Raw genomic sequence first — 24,716 nt, 5'->3', positions numbered from 1 at the left:
GTGTGACTGCGTCAGATAACGGTATCTGCATCATGGGGGTTTTCTTGCCTCATGGGCTGACTGTTAGTTAACTTGATAGTTAGTTTAACCAGAATAGGGTCAGGAATAGGGGGACTGATTCAGAACCTATAGAAATACACGACATTATCTTGTTGCAGACATTAAAAAGGGCAAAAAAACCCTGAAAACCTGCCTTTTTAGGTTGAGCTTAGAACAGCGCATGCGCTGCTTGCTCGACTTTAGTAAGGGGCTTTTCAAAGTGCTACCCACCGGCCACCAGCTTGCAGTTACCTGCACGCGCGCCTCGCTCCTCCTCTCGAATCATTGATGCACGCGCATCCCTTGCGTGCTTGGCACGTCATCGCGATCACTTTTGTTTTCACCTCAATCGCGATGACGTGCTAAGCACGCGAGGGATGCGCGCCCAGCAATGTCCCCTGAAAAGTAAAATTTTCAAAGAAATGGAACTACCAGTTAATGTATGGTTGACTTTCAGTTGGATGTTCATCCTTTCTGCTTCCGTACAGTACCTCGAAACATGGTTGGGTGAAGTTTTTGCTTTATACATTAATCAAATAAATATATAAATACAAAGGATTCTGTCAATTTAACCAGTGCTCCACCCACAGCACCACTGGAATTATGAAAGTGTATGATCGCTGTGTTTTCCGCAGAAGGAATTTCTCATACAATCTATGCCTCCCCCTACGATCGTATGTTAAAAAATGGGGGGGGACAGGTTATGATTGAATGTCCTGCATGTGGTTTAGTGGACGAAACTGAGGTACATGTTCTTTTCCAGTGTGACTCCTATAGGTCGTTAAGAAGACGCTGGCTCGTACAAATTTGTAAGAACATGGGCACAAGACACTTTAGTGAGGCTTATAGAATATTGAAAACCGAGCTCCACCTCCCAATAGTCTATTCTGTTTCCCGTTTTTTATTCTCAATATGGTGTATGAGGAGGAAGTTTTTGGAGCCATCCGCGTAGTGACTGAATATAGTACACGGTCTGCTCAGATTCACTAATATTTTTTAAATGACCAACGGTAACTAATTTTTAACTATTTTTTTTAAAAAAAGAAAAGAGTATTTTCACTTGTTTTAAAAAAATTATTTTATTACCCATTGTGGCTTTTAGCAATGTTCTTAATTTTCCTCCCTGTGCATAAGTATTGATCATACGCACTTGCACTTTATTCTAACTGTTTGCTTTATGGCGACTGGATGCAAAATTGTACTAATGTTGTTAATTCCTGTGATAATGATATATGTTTTTTAACCTTTGTGATGCTTTTATGGTCAATGTACCGAAATAAAGCTTTTCAAACAAAAACAAAATACAATCTATCATCTGCTGCATTATCTGCAGATATTAACAAGAACTATTATTTGTTGCTCGAACGGATCAAAAGTTGTTAAAATCATCGCTGCTTATTGGAAGGCTCTATTCAGAAGCTCACTGCTCACCTTTTAGTTGCTAATTACTGTATTTAAAAGTACAAAATTGTGAAGTAGTACTATCTCAAAATGTGCCGCAGTATTTCACATACTGTTCCTGCCACATAATTAAGTCAACACTGTAACTATTTGGACTTGCCCTTCCGCACAATCCCAGAGGCCCTGAGTACATGTACACGCTATGGCCCTCATTCCCCGTGCCCTATTTAAACCCAATGGTGCCGGAAACTGGAGTTTACAGGCCCTTGTAATTACACATTGTGGCATTTCAAAGGGCGAATTTGGCAGCTGAGAGCAGTTAAAATCGTTTTGTGAAACACTGGAGAAACACATGAGGAAATCGGCATAAATACACCGATTCCTGTATGTTGTTCCCCAAAACTTGAAATTCCTATTATTTTCCATCCTGCAGAATTACCGGGACCACCAGTGATGGAAAATCTGAGTGGAGAAAATACCTTGGAACATAAGTTACAACGCCACTATGCAAAGTTTCCAAAACTTCATAAAGAAATGGAAGCTGAGGTTGTGGAAAGTAGTAGTTCCGGCTGGGTTCCTCCTGTTCACCGGTAACCACGGTAGCATTCATCTGGGCATGTTGAATTACTCTCCTGTCAAACTATTTATATATAATTTATGGATATAAAAGACCTGAGGGATTTTTCATCTCTACGTTTTCCGATTAGGCAGCATGTTGTTTACTTTTAGGTTGTGCTAATCGGATGGTGCGTTTTACATTCCAAGAATGCTGCTTTAATCTCTTCTAGACAATAGATACCGCAGCTGAAGTTACTGTCTGGCAAGCTAAACCCCCAGCTGTTGACTGTTGTAAACTGCTAGCATGCCACCCAACCTCTCTCTGCACAGGAAACAGACAGGGTAGCACCAGGCCAGACACCATGAAAATAGCCAAGGGAGTCCCAAGGGTGGCCAGTGAAAGTCGTTATGTTCAAGTTCAAAAGACCTTTATTCGAATTTCATAAAATTCATAAAAGTACCGATTACAACAATAATTCATTAAAAATATAATACATACGAACAAATAGGAAAGTTATACAGAAAAACATTTCAAAGTTTTATACAATAACAATAAAATAGGTTCCGTTTCATTACATTATATATGAGGTGACACCATTGTGACTAGTTACTGATTTCAAGGGTTTTCCATCGTCTTACGTGCTCGTATGGCCATTCTTAGGAAAGTGCTGGTGCGAAAAGTCAATTCATCACTGTCCAGTGTAAGCAGCATTATATATGATTCTTTGAGGGTAAGAGGTCTGTATTTTTTAAAATAGGGAGTTAAAAACCATTTGATAAATCTCAAATAAAATTTACAGAAAAATAAAAAGTGCAGGTCATCTTGAGTACTCATACCATCAAAGGGACATGGGGTGAGATCAGCACTATGTCGATACCCCAAAGGAAATGACAACAAGAATTTAACAGTTCCTGCCCTCAATCGAAACAATAAAGCTCTCTCCCAACTGGACATAGGGAGGGAGAGATAGGGCGGGAGAGTTTGCCCACACAGTCCGTTTCCTATGTATTTCGCAACACTTAATTTCTGGAATTCTCTTCCAAAACAACCATTTCTGTAAAGTGCATAGAGTGCATTTTGAACCTCCATTTTGTCCTTTGGTTCAATTAACATTGGGTCAGTAAACAAGGTACCTCTGTCGACTTCATTAAGTGATTTAAAAACTTCTGTGAACCAAGGAATCTTCATGCCATGTTCACAATTTAGGCAGTCCTTAATAATGTTTTGTGTAAGGACAGCAGCATCATTTCTCCAGATCCTAATCCAGAAAAGTGCTGGCCTAGCTCTAATAAAATCGCTTATATGAGGGATATTTAGTTCTTTGTGACAGATGAAATCAGATGAGGAAATCGGGGCACCCAACACTTTTCTACAGAAACGGTTTTCCTCTCTTTGAATACATGTACTGCTTCCCAACCCCCATACCTCTGCTCCATACGTAGCAACAGGTGAGCACTGTAATTTAAAATTCTTTAAAATAGCCTTAGTGGCACCAATCTTCTTTGGGCGAGGGAGGCTCAACACAGAATTGTTGGCTTTCGAGAACTTGCTCGTGGCGTGGGACAAATGCCCTCTCCACGAGCCGTTCGCAGCGAAAACCAACCCTAAATAAGGAAAGTTGGGAACAGATTCTAGTTTGTCTGTGCCTATTTGAATTGTGTTAAGTTTCCTTTTACCCGGGCCACAGGACATAATAAAAGATTTTTTTTAAATTTACCTTTAGATCCAGACCCTCCATAAATTTTACAAAGCACTGTGCCAGCAGACGAAGAGCATTTGGAGTGCGGGCCATAAGCACCGCATCGTCTGCGTATAAAAGCACGGGTAAAGGATTTCCTAAAATCATTGGGACGTCTGATGTAGCTTTTTTCAGACAGTTAGATAGGCCATTAATATAAATGATGAGCAGGGGTGCTAAAACGCACCCCTGTCTCACCCCCCTCCCTATCGCAATAGCTCCCGAGACCTCTCCACCCATCCCAATATGTACCCTTGCTTTTAGGTCAGTATGGAGATAGGCTAGAAAACCAACGAGAGTGTCATCAAGACCATTGGATGAAAGAATTGACCACAGCTTAGATCTATTTACGAGATCAAAAGCGGATGAAAGATCCATAAAAGCGAGGTAGGTAGGGGATGAGCGGGCAATGCAGTATTTATCAATTATCAATTTCAAATTTAGACATTGCTCCACTGTTCCTACCCCGCTCCTGAATCCCATCTGGCATGGATCCAGGAAATCAGTATCCACCGCCCATTCCAATACCCTATTATAAATTATACGTCCTAGGACTTTTAGGGTATTGTCCAAAAGGGAAATAGGGCGATAGTTTGCTGGATCTGACCTGTCTCCCTTTTTATAAATTGGGACAATAATACTAGTGGCCCAGGTAGATGGCATGGCAACTTGTGGAAGACTGTTAAACATATTAAGAAGTATAGGTGTCCACAAGTCCACATTATATTTGATAATGTCAATAGGGAGACCATCTGGTCCAGGTGCTTTATTTCCTAGACTTTCCCTTATGGCTATTTTAACTTCATGTTCCATGATCTTTAAACCATCCAATTGGTCTAGATTAGGGAGAAAATACTCATCAGGCTCTTCAGGAGGCGTTTCATATATTTTGGAGAAATGGCTCTCCCACGCTGCACTTGTTATATTACAGCTTATTTTGGTAAGCTCTTTACCCATTTCCCTCGTTTTTCGGACAGCGGACCAGAATGGGCCACTGCCACCCAGATTTGTACTAATTAACAAAGAGTCCCAGTGATCGGACAGTAGGTTAGCCTTCCTTTCCGATATTTTCTCTTTGTAGTTTTTCCTGGCGGCTTGAACAGCAACTCTGCACCTTGGTTTGGCAGAGAGTACTTTTCTTAACTCTCTGTTAGCCAAGGAGCAAGTTGAGTCAAACCACCTGGGCTCTTTGCATTCTTTGGGGAATGGGACTGACAGAAGGGTTTTAATAGTATGACATAATGCTTCAAAATCTGCTATTAATTTCTTATTGTTATCAATGGGGGACAAGCAAGATTTTATCAGATGTGGGTATAACTTTTTTACGCTATCTAAAATAGCCCCACAGTCAACTCCTCTCCATTTTAATCGAAGGCCATCAATTGAGGGTGTGATGTCCCTTGCCCCATTTAAATTCATATAAATTGGACTGGATACAAAATTTAAAATCACCAGCAAAGGATTATGATCACTAAAGGAAGTTTGCACCACAGAACTGTTTACTATGCAATCAGTTAAAAGTAGTGAGGTGTGAATACTTAATCAATAGTAGAGCTACTATCCCCACTGGTAAACGTGGGGGCATGGGGTAGATTCGTGTTATGCCCTATCCTCATAACATCAGCAAGGTTGAATTCAATTAATATTTTAAACAATTCTGATCCCCTGCGATCTGCTGAGTCAGGACAAATAGGATCATCGGACCCGTAATTCTCTGTTAGTTTCACATTAAAATCGCCCCCTATTAGAATACCAGTGTTAGTGTCTTCTGATGAGGAACATTCAAGCATACTTAAAACCCTTGACAGTGCCACAAATATTTTGTTCGGTACACAATAAAAATCATTATTATAAAAATTAATTAAATAAATCATGGTCTTTGACTTTAACTTATATTCAAGAATTTGGATGTTAGGATTATCAGAGTTATCAATCTGCAGATCTCTGACTGTACCACCTGCCAGAATTCTGATCCCTATGAATAAGCCACCCACTGCTCGACCAAATCTAGGTTTGGGTGATGTTAGACTAAAACAGTGGTATCCCTCAATATACAAATTCCCTGCAGCCCATGTTTCTTGAAACATAAGAATATCCACATCATTAATTATCTCAATTCATGCAGGGTCCAGTAACTTTGCTTCCAGTCCTGCAACATTCCAACTTAAAATCGATAAGCCATAAGCATTATTACCTGTGCCCAATCTACTCCCAATATTCCTAGTTTCATGATACATTGACTTGTGGGAAAAGGGCAAAATAGGCAAAATGCTATTGGTGGACATAGTTTCTATAGGATCAATCGGGTCATGACAAGGTGCAACTGGAACCGGAGATCCCTCCAATTTACCAATTGCAACCTGTCCATACATTTCGTTGTTAGCCGGTATACCCAGTCAGTCCTGATCATCTAAATTGATTGAATGTTGTTGGTGTGAAGTGATAGGGGTCATGAGCTGGGTAAGACCTTTCTCTATAATTATGTTGGTGCATGGTTGGGAATTGCGGATAGTGGGGAAAGTAAGGGGCAGGGATTGACATTAAAGGCTGATTCCACAAATTGTGGCTTTTTATATGATTGACAATGGGATTCTGATTCTGGATAAAAAGCGGTGATTTGATCCTTGCTCCAAAATTCATTTCTTGATGAGGGATTGTAGGATGATTCGGTATAGCCTGTTCAGGAGGTATCAAATGTCTGTAAAAATAACCTAATGGAAGGAGTGTGGTGTTAAATTCCCGGGGAGAGGGCAATGGGGCGCTAGCAAGTGTTTTCTCCGCCCATTGAGGGTTTTTGAAAGTTATAGTAACACAATCGCCCTCAAACTTTTTCCTGAGTGGGCCTATCCAACCCACTCGCTGGGTATTAATAATCTCCCTTGCGCCATCTATAGGAAAATTGCAGTTTGCAATTAACCAGTGGAGTGTTTTATTTTTAAGAGATGAAAAAGTTTCATCCTGGTCCTTCCTTAATTTGGTGACATTTACCAACACCAATACATATGCTCCGCATTCTGGAGGAAGATTGATGCGAGAGGGAACTTGCTTAGTTGTTTTTTGTGGCGGTTGGGCTGCAAAAGAACTACTTGCGGGATTCGTAGATTGGCCAATAGTAGTTGCATTTACTTTTTTGGTATTCTGGTCCTTCCTTTTATCCAGAGCTACGTTGTTAGTGCTAAAGGTAACTGTAACTGCTGGCTGGCTAATAGGTGGGCCCTTCGGTATTGCTGATGTAGCTAATGAGACTTTGGGTGTAACATTAATGTTTGTAGTTGGTTCTTGTGGAGTATTGAGTTTGGTGCCAACTATTTTATTTAAGCTGGTATTTGTTGCACCATTTACAATGCGTTCTTTATGTAAATTCTTATTAGGGATACTCAGATCAGCTATTTGTTTTTCGATCCGAGTGAGCCTACTCTCAATGGGAGATAAGTAAATACTCAATAATTCAGCCAGCCTTTCCAACATACGATCATTAGCACTTTCAGGATTGTCATTGATGGTATCATTGTTAACTAACATTCCACCCTGCTGCTCCTTCTCTCTATCATCCTCCTGGATAGTCTCTGCCACTCTTGCTATATTTTGGTTAGGGTTAGAGTTAGATCCTTTCCCGGTTTATCTTTTAATCAGACCATGTTTCCTAACCTTTATAGACCGAGGCTTCGGTGCAAATACTTTGTTTTTGAATAGCCCCCTCACGTCTACCTCTTAGTTGTCTTATGTTATCAGCAGGTATTTCTTCAAGGGTAGGATTAATAAGTAAATCTGGGGTCTTCTCCAAGTCCATACTAATGTCTGTGTCAGAGTCTATCAGAGGAATAGAGGCTGATAGATTTACCTCACTTGGGATGGTATGAATCTCGGCACATATATTTACTAAAGGTCTAATATTGTTTGGCAAGACCTGAACAGGTGTGGTAGCAGCAGCGATAAGACCAAGGGAAGAGCGTCTGGCGTGGGCTAGATCTTGAGAGACCCTGCGCTCTAAAAGCGAAATACCTTGGTTTATAGCATCATTGGCCTTAGTAATAAAATTATCTATAGGGCCAATTATTGAACCGCCCCCCGCAGCAGCTGTCTTGCTGCGGCTGCCCCTTGGAGACATAGTGATGGAAGCGTATACTAGGCCAAAAACAATATGAGCTAACAATAGTAGTAAACAATAAACAAGACAAATATGAAGAGCCAAAAGCTAAGAGGAGTGAAAGGTTAGGATTACCACTCAATAGGCAGTGTAAGATAAATATGGGCCAGCATGCAAGTACACCCAGCTGCAATGTGGAACAAAGTCAAAGTCAGTGGCACAAGATCCCCCAGCAAAAACTGTCTTTAGCAAATCGTAAACATGAACTGGGATAGAAATGCCTTACGGGGATAGCATTAGGGGGGTTGCCCCGTCCCGTCCTCCTCGTGCCACTGAGGGCCACAGAGGGCCCGCCCTTGTCCCGGGCTTCTCCCCCGCGCGACTCGCGGGGCAAGAGGGGTGTCAGCCTTTTTCTAGCGCCTCCGGGCGCTCCTGGCGCGTCACGGGCGCGCTACCCCAGAGGCTGCTGGGGAGTGTGGTCCGGTCCCTCCGGTCTGCCTCCCGGCATCTCCGTGAGCAAATAAACACTACCGCCGTTCCCCTCACGGCTCCGCCCGATGGCGTGGTAGCAAGGTTAGTAGCCTCCTGGTGTTCCCCCTGGGCTCCCGGGGGTCAGCCTTTTTCTAGTGCCTCTGGGCGCTCCTGGCGCGTCACAGGCGCGCTGCCCCAGAGGCTGCTGGGGAGTGTGGTCCGGTCCCTCCGGTCTGCCTCCCGGCGTCTCCGTGAGCAAATAAACACTACCGCCGTTCCCCTCACGGCTCTGCCCGATGGCGTGGTAGCAAGGTTAGTAGCCTCCTTATGTTGAAACACGCTATGTTCAGGGCCAGTTATTTTAAGCCTCGTAAATACGGGGGCTTTTCCTTGTGTTTTTTCGAAGGAGCCTCTTTTCTGGATCGTGACGCAGAAGGCTCGGCAGTTTAAGCCCTTGCTAATGGGACACTAGCTATTACTTTGCGGGTCTTGATATTGAACCCTTAGAAAAACAAATGGTTACAGGTGGAATGTTTGAATTAATCTCAGCCTTTGGCACATTCCAATCTATCTTTTTTACCAACAATGCCACTTTAGACAGAGACTAGCCACATGCAAATCAGAATTGGTCCTGCCCCATTGGCAACAGTCGGGCCCGAGCTGTCAGGCCATGTCACCTTCAGACTGGAAATAACAAGTGCACCCAGACTGGCTTCACTCTTGGGCTTCTGGAGTAGGAACAGCGTCAGTCTCATGCCGCAGTCGGTCTGGGCATACCCAGTGCTCTACACATTTGGGCAACTGCAGCAAATGTCATTTACAGAACCTAGAGGGACAAAGAGTGTATTCGGCATTATATATTAATAAAAATATTTCCTAAAATGTGGACTTCATTGTTATTAGTATTTCTTTCGGACATTCACTATTCAGGACCAAATGCGTTTTCTAATGTTGACAATTTAATTAATCTACGACTGCTGGCTGTTTTTCTGACAGGTTAAATGTGTTACATTTGGCAAGTTTGTGCTTTCAGTACATGAGCGAAATGGCGGCAGGAGTGTGCCCGAGTTGCCTAGGATAGAGTTAAGGAAAGGTGTGGGAATTTTGCGGCGGAGTCACAAACCAGTTATTTACTAGCCAGTTTTAGTACATGTCATTTATCATATGATGGCAATGTAAATAAACAATGTATGCAATCATATACCCACAAGTTGGGAGCTGGGACACTGCAGGGATCCTGCAAAGAAAACACTGCTTCTCTCCATTTTGTTTTCAGTTAACTTTCCAAGACATTACATGGCAGATGAGTGTCACTTGTGTAATTAAATAAAAATAAATTAATGTTATGAAAACAATGCATTCAACGTGCTTACACACAGAGGGAACTGGCTTTCTTAGAGCCTAGGATCAGTCCGAGTGAATTAGTGTGTTGTGGTGAAATTTGACATGAGTTTTGGTTGCAGAGAGAAAGATAACATGACAAAAGTAGGGGTTAACTGCGTAAAATTTCAAGTGTTAATAATTGTTTTGTAAACATATTTTATTGTAAGACTGCACATATGTTGCAGGGCTCTGCACATCAGAGACATCTGCGGTATTAAGCATTACATCAGCCGGAAGGCAATCTACTTTTCTTTGTGAGCAATAATAAGCAAATATATGACATGGTAATACTTAGAAATCTACCGCTCCAACCTCCCAACAGCCCCCTACCCCCCAACTCTCCCCCCTCCTCCTCAACACCTCCCCCCCCCCCCCCCCCCCAGAGTCGCACAAGGTCCACCAAGTCCTACCTACACACAAATACAAATGCACAGAGAAATAGCTGTATATGCACACCCGCCTCCCAGGCCCCCCCATCCCCACTACCCCAGTCCCTCACGACCCATCTATCACTCCCCCGGAAGATCTTCTGACACAACGGGAGGCTCAAGCAACAGGCCCCTATTATCTGCCCAGCGTTTCCAAAATGTATAATGTTTCCGCGGGCACCCCCTGGCTACAAAGATCGGCTGCTCCAATCCCATACAAAAGTCTAGCCCATTTTTCCATACGGCCACCGACAGGGCCCGTGGATCTTTCCACGCCCTGGCTATGTCACTCTTGGCCAACGTGAGGCCAAGTTGCATCAGATGCCTTTTGTACACATTGACCCCCTCCCCTTCCATTACATGCAGCAAAGCAAACTGTGGCGTATGAGGGAGCTCCCACCCCAACACTTCGATAAGCAGGCCACAACACCAGACTGTATGCAGAAACGGCCTTCCTCCCTGCCACAGCGGAGGCACTCCGGTGAGGCAATCTGTCCCGCCCGCCAAAGCCGGACCCTCGTGAAATAGACTCTGTAAGTATTTAAATTGAATGAGACGGAGGCCCATTGCTATGGCCACACCCCTGGTGGCGGCCAGAGCCTCCCTCCAATCCTCCTCTAGCTCGTCCACATCCTCCTCCCATGTCTCCCGGAGCCTCTGCAGCGTAGGGGAGCAATGCATGACCAGTGACTGTTAGATTCGGGATATCTTCTTTGTCTCCAGATCACCCATAAACACCTTTGCTTCTAGTGGACTAAACTCAGGGAGAGACTCCAATCCCTCCAGGCTTGGTGACAATGCCAAGTGTTAATAATTTCTCACATTATACACTTAACTACTTAGTCTTGGATTTTGCCAACCTTTTACTCTTCTCGCTCACTTCATTTTGCAAATCAATTTCATGCTCCTTTTTTTATTATCAATTGCATATTGAAATCACTGAAGACCTGCTTATTTTCTATCCAAGTGTTCCTTCGGTACCTTTCTATTTGGTCATCATCTGCAGTTGGTCTTTTGAGACTAGAGCTGGAACACCCAGTTGTTGGGGCAGGCATGCGCTTTACAAAGCCTATAACCTAACATATCCTTTTTAGGTCTCGCCTACGCAGCGCGCATACGCTGCATAGGCAAAAAGACCTTTAGCAATCGCTTCGGCTTTTCAGCCAAAAACGTGTACGCGTTCTATTGCCTTCAATGGCAACGCGTGCACGTTTGGCGATTCACTTGCGGGAGCGCGCAGCACGATATGGTAGCAATTATCGCTCCTGGCGCTGCTCGCTCTCGCAAGTGAAATGCTTTTACTTTTCCCAACTCTTATTTTTTTTTTTTATTTACTTTTAGCGCGTGCACACTTGTTCAACTAGACAGGAGTCCATGTTTACCCTCGTCTGACCGTGGTTCTGAGCAGTAGTTTATTTTACAAGAATTTGGATACTCTGAAAATGACGTCTTCTTTTCTCAAGCTGAGTTCTAAAATCGTGTGACTGTTCCTGGCTGGTCGAGAGGCGGAGTTAATTTTTTTCAAGGCCGTCTCACTTTCTTCTTGCAGCTGTGATTGGAAACAGTACACCGTAGAAAGAGATCAAGTTACATGCACTTGGACACTCGGAGTGCTTTTAAAAGGTCTTAGAAATTAACCCTTAATTTTCAGCTCCCAAAGGTAAACAGAGCCTTACCACTGCTGTGTGGATTCGCCGACTGCTACAGAGGTTTGTGTGTAACCACAAGTGGAAATCTCAGCAAGGAAACCTGATTTCTCTGCTGGTGCTTTCAATCACAGGCTATGTGTGCGTGTTTATGTATATTTCTTTTTGCATTTATTAGGGTGCTCTGTTAGCACCGCACAGGCCTCGGGGTGCTTAATGCTGCTATAGTGGTGAAGTTGCCTCCTTTAAGGAGATTGTGGATCTTAACCCTTCTCAGAAAGTTCAGAGGTCGAGCAATCAGCTATCTAGTACGTGTTTGTTATAAGGCTGGGTTTGGAGTAGTCAGTCAGGTAGGCGGGTGTGAGTAAGGCTTACCCAAGTACTGGGGATACTTGTAATCTATTAAGACAAGCATTGGTATAGCCAATAGGTCTCGCCTTTGGGACCTTATAAGTGCTTAGCCATGCAACAGTTGAAGTTGTTGCACTAAGGATATTGTGCTGCGTAACTAAATACTTATAAGGTCCCAAAAGCGAGACCTATTGTCTATCCAATGCTTGTTAATACTGTCATGGCATAGGTATCCTGATAAGAATCTTCCAGAGAGGAGCAGGAAACTCTTCTCTTCATGGAGTACTGCAAGCTGATGATGATGGATAAACCCAAGCACTAGAATTTACCAAAAGGGTTCTTGCGGTTTCCCCTTTACAAATTCCTTATTGTTCTTCCTTCACTTTTATTTACAGTGTTCATTTGTTTAGCACCCGAATTCATGCCATTGAAGTCCTAATAGAGGCTTATTTACTCTCACACTTGGTGATTTCAGCTATGTTTACAGCACATTTTTTAATGTGAAAGTTTTTTTTAAATGTGGATTACCTAATTTCACAGCATAGGTTGTAGTTTTAGTAGTTTAATTTTCAAATGTAATATTGAACTTTTTGTTTAGTGAAGGTCTGACATGTTTTCTTATGCCTTTTTCTAACAGGATGTTAGTTGTCCAGTAAGGCAAGTACCTACAGGTAAAAAGCAAGTACCTTTAAATCCGGACCTCAACACAGCAAAACCATCAAACTTCCCATCACTAGCTGTTTCCAGCAATGAGTTTGAACCTAGCAACAGTCACATGGTGAAGTCCTACTCCTTGTTGTTCAGAGTGACACGTCCAGGAAGAAGAGACTTCAATGGATTAATTAATGGCGAAACAAATGAAAACTTTGGTAAAGAATTTTGGGGAGTAGTAATGCTTTTACACTGTAAATCTATCAAAATAGCCTTAACAACTGGGTTGACTTCCATTATAAAACTATCAATTAAATTGTATTTGGCGCATCAGGTGCACACTTGCTCTGTGGGCTTCTCTCACATAGTCCTCTGGAATTGCCTGGTTTAAATGAAAACTAAGGTTTCATTGATCCTGTAAAACACATTTTATTTCGAGGAAGAGGTATTGAGGTGACTACAAGGGTCAATTGGCAAGGTACAAAGTACATTTCTTGCAGATAGATACCAAAGCAACTTCTCCAAGGATCCTCTTCTTATGTGTTGCCCTAGCCCCAAAACCTTTCACCACTGAGCATCGACTCCATTGGTGTTGACCTCTTGACCTAAAGGTGAATGCATTGGTTTTAACTGCTCTGTACTAAACCACCTGTTTCACCCAGATCTAGTTTTCAGTCATTGGAAGGGAATCAAGAGTCTGGGAGTTGAGTGCCCTCACTGACCCGACCTCTTCTGGCAGAGAAACCCATTCTCAATTTACTTACCTAGAACCCAAGCAGCTGCCCTTGAGGTTAGGCAAATCTTCCTTGGATTAAGTGCTGCTCTCTCATTGCACAAAGCTTATGTCCCTGCTTTAAGCTTAGTCTGATTTTGTTCTGTTGACTATGAGATATTATCCTATGCATAAAGTTCATGGGGCTGAGTGAACCACTAGCCTTTTCGTGCCTCTTTTTAGTTTTAAGGTCCCTTCTTTCTTGAAACACTAGAAGTTTGTGACCACTACCATCTTCCTGTCATCTTTATATCTTAGTGGTGCAGGATTTAGCACCTGACCTGCTGGTGTTAGCAAGCTCAGGCAACCCGGTGGTTCCTAAGAAGCCTGTGCTTTGGTAAATACATTCTTGGAAGGCTCTAACTCGTCTGACTAGTAGATACTCGATGGAAAATTGTAGCAACTATTCTAGTTCCCCTTCAATGATTCTGGGTCTGTTTATATTCCATGTGTTCTTCTATCCTTAATTTTGGAACTTTGCACTAAGATTCTGTAGGTTAAGTGGTAGTTCCTGGTGCAACATCTTGCTATTAAACACCTCTAGGCATTAGTCCTATCAATCTACTGATCCTGAATTGTCCCCTGAATCCTCCAACAGGGTTATTGGGGGGATGAATGAAAACCCGATCCATCCATCAGCTAGGTCTTGGGGATATTGTAGTCACTCATGCAGCAATACTGATGCCTTAAATGGAGATCACAAAGATCTGCTGACAACTGGACATTAGCACTTGCTGATACTCTGCCAATTGAAATCTGGGTGCACCTTCTGAAAATAAGGGCATCTATGCTCTTCTGGGAGCCTTTGTTTCCCCACCAATGCTTACTCTGGCCATCTACCTGCAAGTTCTCAAGTCCGGCCTAGAAATTCTGGCTTGGAGCCATATTCTGAACTGGCTAACCCAAAATTCCTTGGGCAATAGTCAGCTGTCTCCCAAAGAGAGCCCAGTCGTCTCTACCAACACTCATCTCAGCCTGGTGTAGCGATTGCTTCCTCTAACAATTGCAAGTGTCCTTCGCCCACCCACACATGGAAAAGGAAATCAAATTCCTTTAATCCTAAATAAAAATGTTCTTACTGTTTCTCCCTTAGTTTTTTTGTAAATACATTTTATTGCCATTGTCAATACATAATTGTTTCATCAATATACCACATATAGTGTCAAACCTAACATTACTTGTCCTAAACCTGCATTGCCAGTCTTTACTTTGCACAATATACAGATTTATCAGTTTAGTCACATCTCGCTGATATAATCGTGCTACCATCTAATCAGCCATCAGCTATGTGTAATTATCTTTGCAACTTTCATAACAAAGCTCACCAACTCCCCCTTCACCCTCCTCCCGGTCCAACAAATGCCCATTATTCGTGTATTTATTGTCTCAATAGTGCTGCCGCCATCTCTGATTGTTTGCTAGTAATCATAGCCCACTGGTTAGTATTTGGAGGGTAGTTATTCAATATAGTGTCCGTGTTCTGAGTAAAGGTTTATACAATGTGTGCATTTGGCATTGAGAGTGCTCTGAATTTGAGTCTTTAATGCATGTTTTCTTTTTTTAGTGGTGGGAGGCTATCTACAGAGGAATCATCTCTGCTTGCCTTTCTCCCAATAGCCCCTCCTCCACCAGCACAGTCTCCAGAGAGCCATTGCCTCTTTGAGCTTTCCTAACGAGGTTATTGCTTTCATACCCTCACCTGTCCATGTAATAAGCTTGTTTTTCCATGTGGCGCTTAGCAAGGATTAAGGCCAGGTCAATTAATTTAGTTTGGTACTTAATTGGGTGGGGATATAGACCCAGTAAACCAGTCATGGGTGACAGTGATATATTGCGGTCTGTGATGTCGTTGATCATGCATTTACATCCATCCAATATGCAATTAGATGGGCACACCTCCATACCTTGTGAAACATCTCTCCCTGCATCTGAGACACCCTACTTGAGCATCTAGAAAGAATTACATTTTACCAGGGGTAAAATAAGCCCTGGTAATCTGATAAAATTTAATTAAACTTAAACAGAGCTTTTCTTGAGACCCTTCGGACTCTAACACTCTTACCCAGTCTGCATCTGTTATGGGTGTGGTCACATCCATTGCTCAGTTCTCCCTCGATGCATGCAAGGGGGTGTTTATATCTGCTCAGAGAGCACAATATGATGCTGAAATGGCTATACGTTTAGCTGAAATGGGACACATGATGTTGCATCCTTAATCTAATTTAGGTTTTGCAGCATGAATCTTTTCTGCATTCACATGCTGTACATGATTCTGCAATTTAGTGGTTGGGACCGGTACGCTCACTTGTAGTAGTCCCTTTTTAAATATTTTTGGGTGTAAACTGTCCTCATCATTTGGTACTTAGTCCAGCCTTTCCTGATGTTAGACGCATACATGGAAGTCTCTGTCTGCACATCGTCGCCATCTTCATATTATTTTTCTCTGCCTTTGGGTCGTTAAAAGCTCTCCAATTATTGAAAGGAAAAAGAAGAAAACAAAGCATTGTCGAAAAAGAGTAAAGATCTAGAGGAGGATTGTCAACACAACAGAAGGAAGGGAATCCTGTTGAAGATTTTTCACCGATTTCCACTGAAAGTCACCGAAGTGGAACGTGCAACAAGCAAAAGACTGAAAATCTGTGGACAGGGGCTCCCTGCTCTGTATGAGCTGGAGAACATGCCTTTTCATTTCTGCCCGCAGTGCCACCACAAGTTTGCCTAGAGAGACGTCCACCAGGTATTAATCTCTGCCTGATGAGGTACCACAAAACCGACACCTGCAAGGCTTGCACAGATTTTAGACCACACTGAGGGCACAAGAGAAGCAAAGACACACACCCTACGCCATGAGGTGGCAGAAGGAAGCACTGCCATTGAGAGACATTGGACTGTTGAGTGAGGAGGAGGACAACGCAACCAAAGAAGCCAAGGGAGAGGGCTCAAAAATCGAGAAAAAAAATCGAAGTTGAGTGGGAACAGAAGAAGCAGAAAGAAAAGTATATGCAGGCAACGCAGAAAAATATAGGAGCGGGTGTGCTGGGAACTTAGGACTCTAGATCTTTTAAGAATGCGAAGGGCCAGAAATGTTGCAGACGGGAAGCAAGTCGAGGCCAAAAGAGCCCCATGGGTCCCGCACAAAGAACACTGCTTGTGGTCAAGCTCAGAAAAGACACCAGCATCAAAAGACGGTCAAGGTTGAGAGAAAGCCAGGAAGATGGCAGCCTGCACCCGGAACTTTGACGCCGAAGAAAGGACAGGCAAACACACTCAGCGCCAAAGAATGTGCTCTCCAAATAGAGCACAAGAAAAGAGAGCTCGAGGCTGAAATGCCTGCTATTCTTAAAAAAAAAGAGGGGGGCGATTGGTCCCCTGGGTTCAACAATGAGGTTCAGACCAACATCACCAACACTCCTTTCAACGGGGAGCACTTGTTTGGAAGTGCAGTAGATGACACACTGCAACAGTTAAAGGATAACAACACAACAAAGTCACTGAGGGCTCTACAGTATAGGGGACAGTAGAAAAGGGGAGTCACTCTCGCATTAGAAGGCCAATGAGAAGTGGATTATTTTAAGCCGGTGCAGCACATCGTGCATTCCAGCTTACACGTTACACACAAACACCAGCCCAGCAGTGGCTTCTCCAGGTGCCTAAGAGATGCTGCTTTCGCAGGCAAGCGAGAGGCAAAAGATCGAGGCAGCAGCAAACAAGTGACTCACAAAACTAGGAGTCCCGCCCACACACACCACCTATGGGGAGTAGAATAGGAGCCATTCTCCAGGAGTGGAGGGAAGTCCCATCAGACAAGTAAATTCTCCACAGCATACAAAACGGCTATTGCATAGAATTGGAAGAACACCCGTCAAGACGGGGCCAAAAGCAAACAACCCATATGAAAGAAGAGAAAACCTTGCTTCATCTGGAAGTTAAAGATTTGCTACAAAACAAGGCAATAAAGTGCCCATGAAGGAGATCAACCAGGGAATCTACTCAACATACTTACTGATACCAAAACCAGACAAATCGCTATGACCCGTACTAGATCTCCCCTCCCTAAACTGATTCATAAATACACAGCAGTTCAAGATGGCAACCCTATAAGAAGTTATACCTCAACTGCATTAGGGGATTACATGGCAACCATAAACCTGAATAACCCCTATCTGAAGAGCCCAATGAACCACAGACACAAGAAGTTTCTGTGCTTCATAACCAACAAGGTGCACTAACAATTCAGAGCTCTACCATTGATGATAATATCAACTTCTGTAGTAGGGGATCTCTGTGTATAGTCATAATCTAGTGAATAGTCCCGCCCATGTGCGTGGACCCCGGAGCAATCAAAAATAATCTCTTATAGTGTCAAAAAATGCAGAAAAGCATAGACACTTAAGAGAGAATTTAAAGACAGATAATGCAGCCTAAAAAGGCTACACTGTCCAGTACTTCAACTAGAAATTCCACCATAAAATCCACAAAACAGCAAAAGCCTGTACAGATTTCCCTTGCTTTACCAGCAAAATCCCTCAGGAATGATAGAGAGAAGAACCTGGACAGACAAGCCCCATAGGCTGCCATTATGTGGCTCAAAACAGGATACTGTGCCTTTAAGAGAATCTTCCAGAACCTTCTCCCAGTATCCCAGAATGCATAGCAGGTCCAACTTAGTTTCAGTTCTTTTTTCCGGATCCTGCAAGCAGGACCCTGGAGCATTGAGCTCTCCCTTTTTAAGGGTTTTGTTGGTGTTTTTTCACTAAATTCGATTTTGTGTACTTTTAAAGTACTTTGGTGACTTTCTTCTTGGTTTTCTGCACTCTTTTGTTGTCCATAATGCCTGCATTATTTGACAAATGCCCGTAGTGCTCCAGGAAGAAGGCCAAGTCAGACCCCCATGAGGTGTGTATCCTCTGCCTTCCCTCTTCCCACATCCCAGAGGAGTGTGTGATATGTAGAGGCTTCTCTGGCAGGACCCTGAAGGACAGGAGGAAGATCAGACTTCAGGGACTTGAAGAAAGAAGACTGAAGGCTCAAGGTGGGTCTGGAGGGGCTTCTACTGCCCATGCTAAGGCCTCTGGGGGGCTCCCCAGGGGCAGGAAGTCCAGCAAAAGTCCAAGGTCTCCGTCTGGGTCGGTTGCTATGACCACGACGTCGAGAGGAAGGTCCACGGCCAGTTCCCGGTCTCCCCAGGGCTCTGGGTTGAGAAAACGTCGCCCGTCGACGACAAGGCACTTACACAGGCTGCCGTCGAACCCGGTGTCGATTTCCTCGTCGGCGTCGAGTGGACGACATCGGAGGGCCCGCGTCGGGGCTCGCCGTCGAGGCGACACCGCCGTTCGCCGTCGAGGGCGAGGACATCGTCGTCGTCGTCGAGGGGATCCTCGTCGTCGAGGCCGCCGTCGAGGACGGCAAGGTCGCCATCGAGGCGGAAGAGGTCTCCGGCGCTGAAGCAGTCGACGTCGAGGCGATCGAAGAGGTCGTCGTCGAGGAGCCAGCGCCCGTCGTCGAGGTTTAGAGGTTCGTCCATCTGGTCAGGGTCGACGTCGAGGCATAGAAGCCGGTCGACGCCGAGGAGTGCGAAACGGTCGACGCCGAAGGGCCGCTCGACGTCGAAGGAACCACGGTCGACGTCTGAACACCGGTCTTCGACGTCAGGGGGTCCCCTCAGTCAGAACAGGATGGTGGCTCGCCGGGAACGGCGTATTCAGAGGTGTATACACCAAAGAAGACTGTTATACAGCCTCCTCCCTCTCCTTTGCCTAGAGGGCCTCCTCCGAGGGCTTCGACCCCTCCTCCATTGCCTCCTCTACCTGCTCTTCCGTCAGGACCGCAGGCCCCGGTGCCGGGGGCTCCTCCTCCGGTTCCACTGAGATCGGTGTCGATGCCCAGACTTCCGACACCTCCGAAGAAGACTCCTAAGTCGAAGGTTCCTCCTAAGCCCAAGACGTCCGACCCGGGGAAGCCGGCGTAGCGTCCCAGGCCCAGGAGATCGAGGTCACGCTCAGGGAGAAGGGACAGATCTAGGAGTGGACACGGATCCTCCTCGAGATCCAGACATCGCCATAGAAGGCATCGGTCCAGGTCCCGTTCGGCCTCTGGGACCCGTTCATATTCGCCTACATTGTCGAATTCACCGGAGACGAGGGTGTCTCCGATAGATTATATTGGCACGTTCCAGGAGGTTCTCCTGAGAGGGGCGACGAAGTTGGGGATCAAGGTGACGGCCCCTACGCCCACAACTTCTGTGATCTTCGAGACTTTGCACACAAAGCACCTGTCTCGCCCCCTACTGCCTCTGGTGCCGGGACTGGTTGAGCCGGCTGAGCAGCTCTTCCTTGCGCCGGCGGTGGTGAAAGCTGCTCCCTCCAGGCTTGTCAAGAAGTACAGGGCGCCAGAGTCGGACCCGGCATTCTTGCGGAAGGACCCAGTGCCTGATTCGGTGATTGTGACGGCGGCTCGGAAACTACATGCTACCTCCCCGTCCTCCACTGTGCCTCCGGATAAGGAGACCCGCTGGATTGACTCAGCTGGACGGAAGGCGTGTGGGACGTCTTCCAAGACGATGAAGGCCTCCAGTGACTCGGCGTTGTTGGACGATACAACTGTGCACTGTGGGATTCCATGGAACAGTTTGCGGACCTTGTCCCGCGAGAGAGGAAAGAGGACTTCATGGAGATCGTCCAGGAAGGGATGCTGGTTTCGAACCAGGCCATCAGCGCCGCGGCGGATATCTCCCTGCTGGCCGCGCATGGATACTGCCACGGTATCAATCAGAGACGCCATGCATGGCTCCGGCTGACGTCGCTCAAGCCTGAAGCGCAACAACGAGTGGCAAATCTGCCGTTTTCCGGCGACACCCTCTTCGGGAAAAACGCAGATGACGAAATGGCCAGGATGAAGGCCGAGGCTGAAACCCTGACGGCTGTGGGCTTGGAGAAGCCGAAGGAAAAGAAACCCTACCGCCAGTTCCAACGACGGTTCGGGTCGCAGGGTAGAGGAAGGGGACAGTCTTCTGGGCAACAACAGCAGCAGCAACAACAGCAGCAGTACAGAAGACCCTTCCAGAAACGTCAGAGGGGTAGAGGTGGACAGCAGTCCTCTACCGCGAACAAGGGCCCGGCTGGGTCTCGCCCCTGAGCGGTTACTTCCCCTTCATCCGTTACCCGCTCCGGTGGGGGGAAGCGTTCAATTTTTTCTGGCAGAGTGGAGAAAAATTACTCAGGACAAGTGGGTGCTGAATATTGTTTGCAATGGATACAGTCTTCGGTTCATCAGCCCTCCTCCATCGATTCCTCCGGTCAGCTCGCAGTATCAACTGCGCGAGCTCCAGGCGGAGGCCGACATCCTTCTAAGGAAAAGGGCGATAGAAGATGTACCTCTGTCTCAAAGAGGAAGAGGTCTGTACTCCCGGTTCTTTCTGGTCCGAAAAAAGGACAAGAACGAGTTCAGGCCCATTCTGGACTTGCGACAGGCAAACAAATGGATTCGCAGAGAAAAGTTTTGCATGCTGTCGTTGCATCAGATTTATCCTCAGCTGCAGCGGGTAGACTGGCTTCCCGCCATAGACCTACAGGATGCGTACTTCCATGTGCCCATTGCACACAAACACAGGAAGTTCCTGCGATTTCAAGTCGGCACCAATCACTATCAGTAAACGGTACTTCCGTTCGGTCTGATGTCTGCGCCCCGGACGTTCTCGAAGTGCATGGCAGTGGTAGCGGCACACCTGAGGAAGAACAAGGTGTTTGTCTACCCGTACCTGGACGATTGGTTGATCAAGGCCTCCTCCTTCTCGGAAGCTCAAGCACACTTCCAGAAGACGTGCGTTCTCTTGAACAAGCTGGGGTTGCACATCAACATGTCCAAGTCTGTCCCGACTCCGGTCCAGTGCATCCAGAACTTGGGAGCCTCCATCGATACGCTGTCAGCAAGCGTGTCTCCTTCGGAAGAGCGACGTTTATCACTCCTTCGGAAGGCTCGGGCTCTCATGTCCTCTCCATCCACGACAGTAAGGACGGTGTCTTCTCTGCTGGGATCGATGGCCTCTTGCATCTTCCTGACACCACATGCGCGGCTGCACATGAGACCGCTGCAGGAGTGCTTGGAAGATCAGTGGGACCAGAGGAGAGGATCTTGGGACGACAAGATACGACTGTCTCTCCATGCTCTTCAGTCTCTGAAGTGGTGGTGTTCAGCGGAGAATCTCCTCAGAGGGGTTCCCTTCCACAAGGACATTCCCACTCAGACTATCGTGACGGATGCTTCTCTCCTGGGATGGGGAGCGCACTCCGGAGACCTGCAGATTCAAGGGACGTGGTCCCCGTCGGAGTCCACGTACCACATCAATTTCCTGGAACTCAGGGCTGTTCACTTGGCGCTGAAGGCCTTTCAACCGTCCTTCTGGACCAACTCTCTGCTTGTACAGACGGACAATACGACCACGATGTATTACCTCAACAAGCAGGGGGGCTCGAGATCACGCACTCTGTCTCAGGAGGCGCAGACGATCTGGCATTGGCTTATGGCTCGAGGACTCTCGATAACGGCCACTCATCTGCCAGGTGTGCAGAATGTTCAGGCAGACGAGCTGAGCAGGCTGATTCAGGAAAACCACGAATGGGTCATAAACGACGAAGTACTAGGAGAAGTCTTCGCGAGGTGGGGAACTCCAGACGTAGATCTGTTCGCCACCGCCGAAAACAGCAAATGCCGAGACTTCGCCTCCAGGTACTACCAGCCAGGGACGCTGTGGAACGCGTTATGGATCAACTGGTCGAACAGCTTTCTGTACGCTTTTCCACCCATTCCCCTGATACCAGCGGTTCTCATTAAGCTCTCCCAATCCAGGGCGAAGATGATTCTGATTGCCCCGGAATGAATGGCCCAGACAGTGGTGGTTCACGGACCTGCTTCACCGGTCTCTCCTTCACATGAAGCTGCCGTGCAGGCCGGACCTTCTCACGAAGTTCGGGGGGCGGATGGTGCACTCCAACCTCTCGTCTTTGAGTTTGGCGGCATGGCTCCTGAAATAGTGCAATATGGCCATTTGAATCTCCCAGAGGATTGTATGGACATACTGAAGGAGGCTAAGCGACCTTCCACTAGGACTTCTTATGCTTACAAGTGGAAGAGGTTTTGCATCTGGTGCAAGTCTAAGAACTATGACCCTACGACATGCAAGGAGGATGTCATCCTCCCATATCTGCTACATCTGGCGCAGTCTGGCCTTAATGTCCATTCCATTAAGGTTCATCTGGCTGCTTTGACTGCCTACAGGAAATGCCCTTCCCAGACTTCCTTCTTCCAGATCCCTGTGATCAAAGATTTTCTGGAAGGCTTGAAGAAAGTATTCCCTCCTGTCAGGCTTCCTTCGCCTTCATGGGACTTGAATGTGGTGCTGTCCAGGTTGATGAAGGAGCCTTTTGAACCTATTCATAAGGCTTCGTTGCAGCACCTGTCCTGGAAGGCGGCGTTCCTTGTGGCCATTACATCGGCCCGCAGGGTGAGTGAAATTCAGGCGTTGTGTTGCCAAGAACCTTATACTGTATTTCATGCTGCTAAGGTTGTTATGCGTACTCACCCTAAGTTTCTTCCCAAGGTTGTTTCTGATTTTCATATCAACCAGGCTATAACTTTGCCTACGTTCTTTCAGAATCCTTCATCTCCAGCGGAAAGGTCTTTGCATTCCCTGGATGTTAGGAGGGTGCTGAAATTTTATCTGGATAAAACCAGTGATATTCGTAGGTCAGACCAATTGTTCATCAATTATGGATCAGTCAGGACGGTTCTTGCGACCTCTAAGCAATCTATCTCTAGTTGGATTGTGTCCTGCATACAGCTGTTACCAAAAAGCTAATAAGACCTTAGGAGGTAAGCCCAAAGCAAATTCATCTGTGGGATGATAGCTGGTGGCCTCAAGAGCTCGGACCTATTCCTATCCCTGTTGCTGAAGTAAAGAATCTTGGGGTGTGGTTTGACTCCCATTTGAGTTTCACCACCCATACAAAAAAGACCGCTGCTTCCTGCTTTGGGATTTTGCGTCAGCTTCGGTCCACCTTCAAATTTTTTGACGCTCCCACTCGTCAGCTTATCGTGCAAGCCATGATCCTGTCCAAACTGGATTATGTTAGCTCTCTTTTTCTTGGAGTCAACCAGGCTGAGCTTTCTCGCCTCCAACGCATTCAGAACGCCGCCGCCAGGGCTCTGGTTGGCTTGCCCAAATTCTGTTCAGCCAGGAAAACCATCTATAATCTTCATTGGCTCCCGGTGGCACAGAGAATAAAGTTTAAATCTTTGATCCTAACTTTCAAAATTCTTAAACTTTCTTCCCCTCCGATCCTTCAGCATTTAATCTCTCCCTATGTGCCAGCTCGTACTCTGAGGTCCTCTGCTCTTCATCTTGCTATCGTTCCTCGTTTTAAGAGATCCAGGACAGGCGGACGTTCCTTCCAAGTTCTTGCCGCCAAGTTGTGGAACTCTTTGCCTGTGCATATCCGTGCCATCGAGGGGCTTTCTGCTTTTAGGAAGGCAGTAAAAACCTTCCTCTTTCCCCTGGTCCCCTAGTTTTGTTTGCTGTGTTGTGTTCTTAGTCTCTGTCCGGTTTTTGGTTGTGTTCTCGCGCCAGGACGCCCCTTTGCTGGGGCATCTGTGCGCGTAATAAATCCGGTTAACATAACATAACATAACATTCCACCAGGGGCAAGGCTGCCACGACAGCGTTGCTCCGTAATGTTCCGATTGCAGAAATCTGCAAGGCGGCCACTTGGAAGTCGGTTCATACCTTTGCTAAGCATTACTGCCTGGACACTGATGCCAGGGCAGACGCTCAGGTTGGGCAAGCTTCGCTGCGAAATCTGTTCGCACAGTAGTGGCGTTAATTCTCTTTTCTTCACCGCTGCTTTGGTGTGGGGATGGGCTTGCCATTCTATTCACTAGATTATGACTATACACAGAGATCCCCTACTACAGAAGGAGTAGTTTCTGTCCTGTAACTCCAGTTCTGTAGTAGGGGTATCTCTGTTATAGTCATAAGCGCCCTCCCTCCTCCCCGGTGGAGAGAGACATATTCCTTTATGGGATGCTACAGGTCTGGCGTGTTCCGCCTTCAAAAAGAACTGAAACTAAGTTAGACCTGCTATGCATTCTGGGATACTGGGAGAAGGTTCTGGAAGATTCTCTTAAAGGCACAGTATC

General features: G+C 45.9%; 1 protein-coding gene across 1 annotated transcript in view; it reads left to right on the top strand.

The window, feature by feature from the left end:
- SUZ12 (SUZ12 polycomb repressive complex 2 subunit) overlaps positions 1-24,716 on the top strand; it is a 979,834-nt gene that overhangs the window by 283,569 nt on the left and 671,549 nt on the right. Inside the window, exon 7 of the mRNA XM_078654391.1 lies at positions 12,741-12,972. Within this exon, the coding sequence (XP_078510517.1) occupies positions 12,741-12,972 (232 nt within the window). The remainder of the gene's footprint in view (positions 1-12,740; positions 12,973-24,716) is intronic.

The sequence above is a fragment of the Lissotriton helveticus genome, chromosome 7, assembly GCF_964261635.1.
Source record: "Lissotriton helveticus chromosome 7, aLisHel1.1, whole genome shotgun sequence".
Taxonomy (NCBI): domain Eukaryota; kingdom Metazoa; phylum Chordata; class Amphibia; order Caudata; family Salamandridae; genus Lissotriton; species Lissotriton helveticus.
This window is presented reverse-complemented; position numbering and strand designations above follow the sequence as displayed.